General features: G+C 64.2%; 1 protein-coding gene across 1 annotated transcript in view; it reads left to right on the forward strand.

Annotated features, from left to right (window-relative positions):
* SND1 (staphylococcal nuclease and tudor domain containing 1) overlaps nucleotides 1-2,317 on the forward strand; it is a gene marked incomplete at its 3' end in the record, with an annotated part of 92,485 nt that overhangs the window by 88,960 nt on the left and 1,208 nt on the right. Inside the window, exons 19-22 of the mRNA XM_017739384.1 lie at nucleotides 523-711; nucleotides 1,305-1,446; nucleotides 1,813-1,936; nucleotides 2,026-2,095. Of these exons, the coding sequence (XP_017594873.1) occupies nucleotides 523-711; nucleotides 1,305-1,446; nucleotides 1,813-1,936; nucleotides 2,026-2,095 (525 nt within the window). The remainder of the gene's footprint in view (nucleotides 1-522; nucleotides 712-1,304; nucleotides 1,447-1,812; nucleotides 1,937-2,025; nucleotides 2,096-2,317) is intronic.

The following is a 2,317-nucleotide window of genomic DNA, read 5'->3' on the forward strand; positions in this document are numbered from 1 at the left end:
GCCATGGCCGGTGCGGTGCTGTGGCCAGTGCAGTCCAAGGACAGCAGGGCTCCTCCAGGCTCTGGGAAGCAGCAGGAGTGGTTGTGGTGGGATGGGTGTCCAGCAGCATGAAGCCAAATCCCAATGACCACGGCAAAGGCCATGGCCGGGGTTTGAACGAGCCCAAACCTCGCTGTCCCTGGTGCCTTGGCCATGCCCCTGGTGCTGTCCTGGGCCCTGTGCTTGTCCCCAGGGCCACACTGGCCACGAGTCCAACCCATCCGGGGCGGGGTGTGATAGAGGATGTGGCAGGACCTGGTGGCCTCATGTCCCCCGTGGGTGGGTCCCCCGTTTCCCTTGTCCCCCACCAAAGGGGGATGCTTTGGGGAGGCACCTTGGGGGTCCCTGGGTCCAGGCTGGGCACCAGGAGGTGATCGGGGGGACCCCACGGGCGAGCTCGGAGCGCTGGGAGGAGGTGGCAGCTGGGCCAGGCTGCGGTGGGGATGGGCACCCACGGCTCGTGTGATTGCTGGGATCCTGCAGGTTGAGGTGGAGGTGGAGAGCATGGACAAGGCCGGGAATTTCATCGGGTGGCTGCACATCGAGGGCGTGAACCTGTCGGTGGCGCTGGTGGAGCAGGCGCTGTCCCGCGTCCACTTCACGGCCGAGCGCAGCCCCTACTGCAAGGCCCTGCTGGCGGCCCAGGACGCGGCCAAGCAGAGGAAGGAGAAGGTGAGGGGCACAGGGGAGCCGTCCCAGGGGCATCACCACCCCAAAGACACTGCCCCATCCCAAAGGATGGCCCCACCGCACTGGGTGTCCCCACCCTGAGAGACGTTCCTGCCAAAGGATGTCCCCATGTCAAGAGACGGCCTTGCTCTGGGAGGTGTCTCCACCCTGAGAGATGTTCCCACTCTGGGGGGAGTCCCCATGCTGAGGGATGTCCCCATCCCAAGAGGTGTCCCTGTGCCAAGGGATGTCCCCACCCCAGGGAATGTTACAACCCCAGTGAACGTTCCCTCCCAATGGATGTCCGCACACCAAGAGGTGGCCCCACCACAATGGACGCCCCCATCCCCCATCCCAAGAGATGTTCCACCCCAACGAACATCCCCACTCCTGCAACTGTCCTCACCCCAAGAGATGATGGTCCCATGCCAAGAGATGTCCCGCCCCAGCCATGTCCCCCCCCAGGGATGTCCCACCCAAGGCACAGAACCCCCCAAGCTGAGGCCTGGTGATGTTCCCACTGCCGGCTCCAGCCCCCACCCTCCCAGGGCCGTGGCCTGGGGCGTGGCCGGGTCCCCACCGCCCGTGTCCCCCAGGTGTGGTCCCACTACGAGGAGACGCCGGTGGAGGAGGTGGTGCCGGTGCTGGAGGAGAAGGAGCGCACAGCCAACTACAAACCCGTGTTCGTCACCGAGATCACCGACGACCTCCACTTCTACGTGCAGGATGTGGAGACCGGTACAGGGGGCACCTGGGGACCCCCAGCACCAGGGGCACACCCCACACCGGGCACGGAGGGGGGGAGTTGGAAGGGATGAGGATTCATGGGTTTGGTGGGTAACCCCCAAATCTGTGTCCAGGGGGATGTGGGACCACCCCTCCACCCCCCAGGGCCATTTTTGGGACCAGGGTGGGGGTCCATGACTGGGACCCAGGTTTGGGGTCCAAAGGTTAAAGTCTTGGGGCGGGGCCTGGGGTTGAGATCCAGGTTTGGGATCTGCTCTTGGGGTCACTATTGGGACTTGGGGTTCAGGCTCTGGGGAGCAGGGTTGGGGTCAGGTTTGGGATGGGATCGGGGGTTTATCCTGGATTGGGGGCCCACAGGCGCCCAGCTGGAGAAGCTGATGGAGAACATGCGTGCTGAGGTGGGTGCCCACCCGCCCGTGGAGGGCTCCTTCTCCCCACGCCGCGGCGACTTCTGCATCGCCAAGTTCGTCGACGGGGAATGGTGAGGAGGGGACGGGGTGACCCCACAGGCGGGGCTGGGCCTGGGCAGAGGTGGGGCAAGGACCAAATCCCCAAAATCGTGCTCTGCAGGTACCGTGCCCGGGTGGAGAAGGTGGAGTCGGGCGGGAAAGTGCACATTTTCTACATTGACTACGGCAACGTGAGTGGCACCAGGGAAACGGGGGGAGCCCAGCTCTCCTTCCATCCATCTGTCCATGGATCCATCCATCCATCCATGGATGTGTCCATCCATCCATCCCTCCATGGATCCGTCCATCCATCCCTCCATGGATCCGTCCATCCATCCGTCCATCCCTCCATCCATCCCTCCATCCATCCATCCGCCCCTCCATCGATCCGTCACTCCATCTATCAATCCCTC

This window comes from Corvus brachyrhynchos, unplaced genomic scaffold (genome assembly GCF_000691975.1).
Source record: "Corvus brachyrhynchos isolate BGI_N302 unplaced genomic scaffold, ASM69197v1 scaffold197, whole genome shotgun sequence".
NCBI classification, from domain to species: domain Eukaryota; kingdom Metazoa; phylum Chordata; class Aves; order Passeriformes; family Corvidae; genus Corvus; species Corvus brachyrhynchos.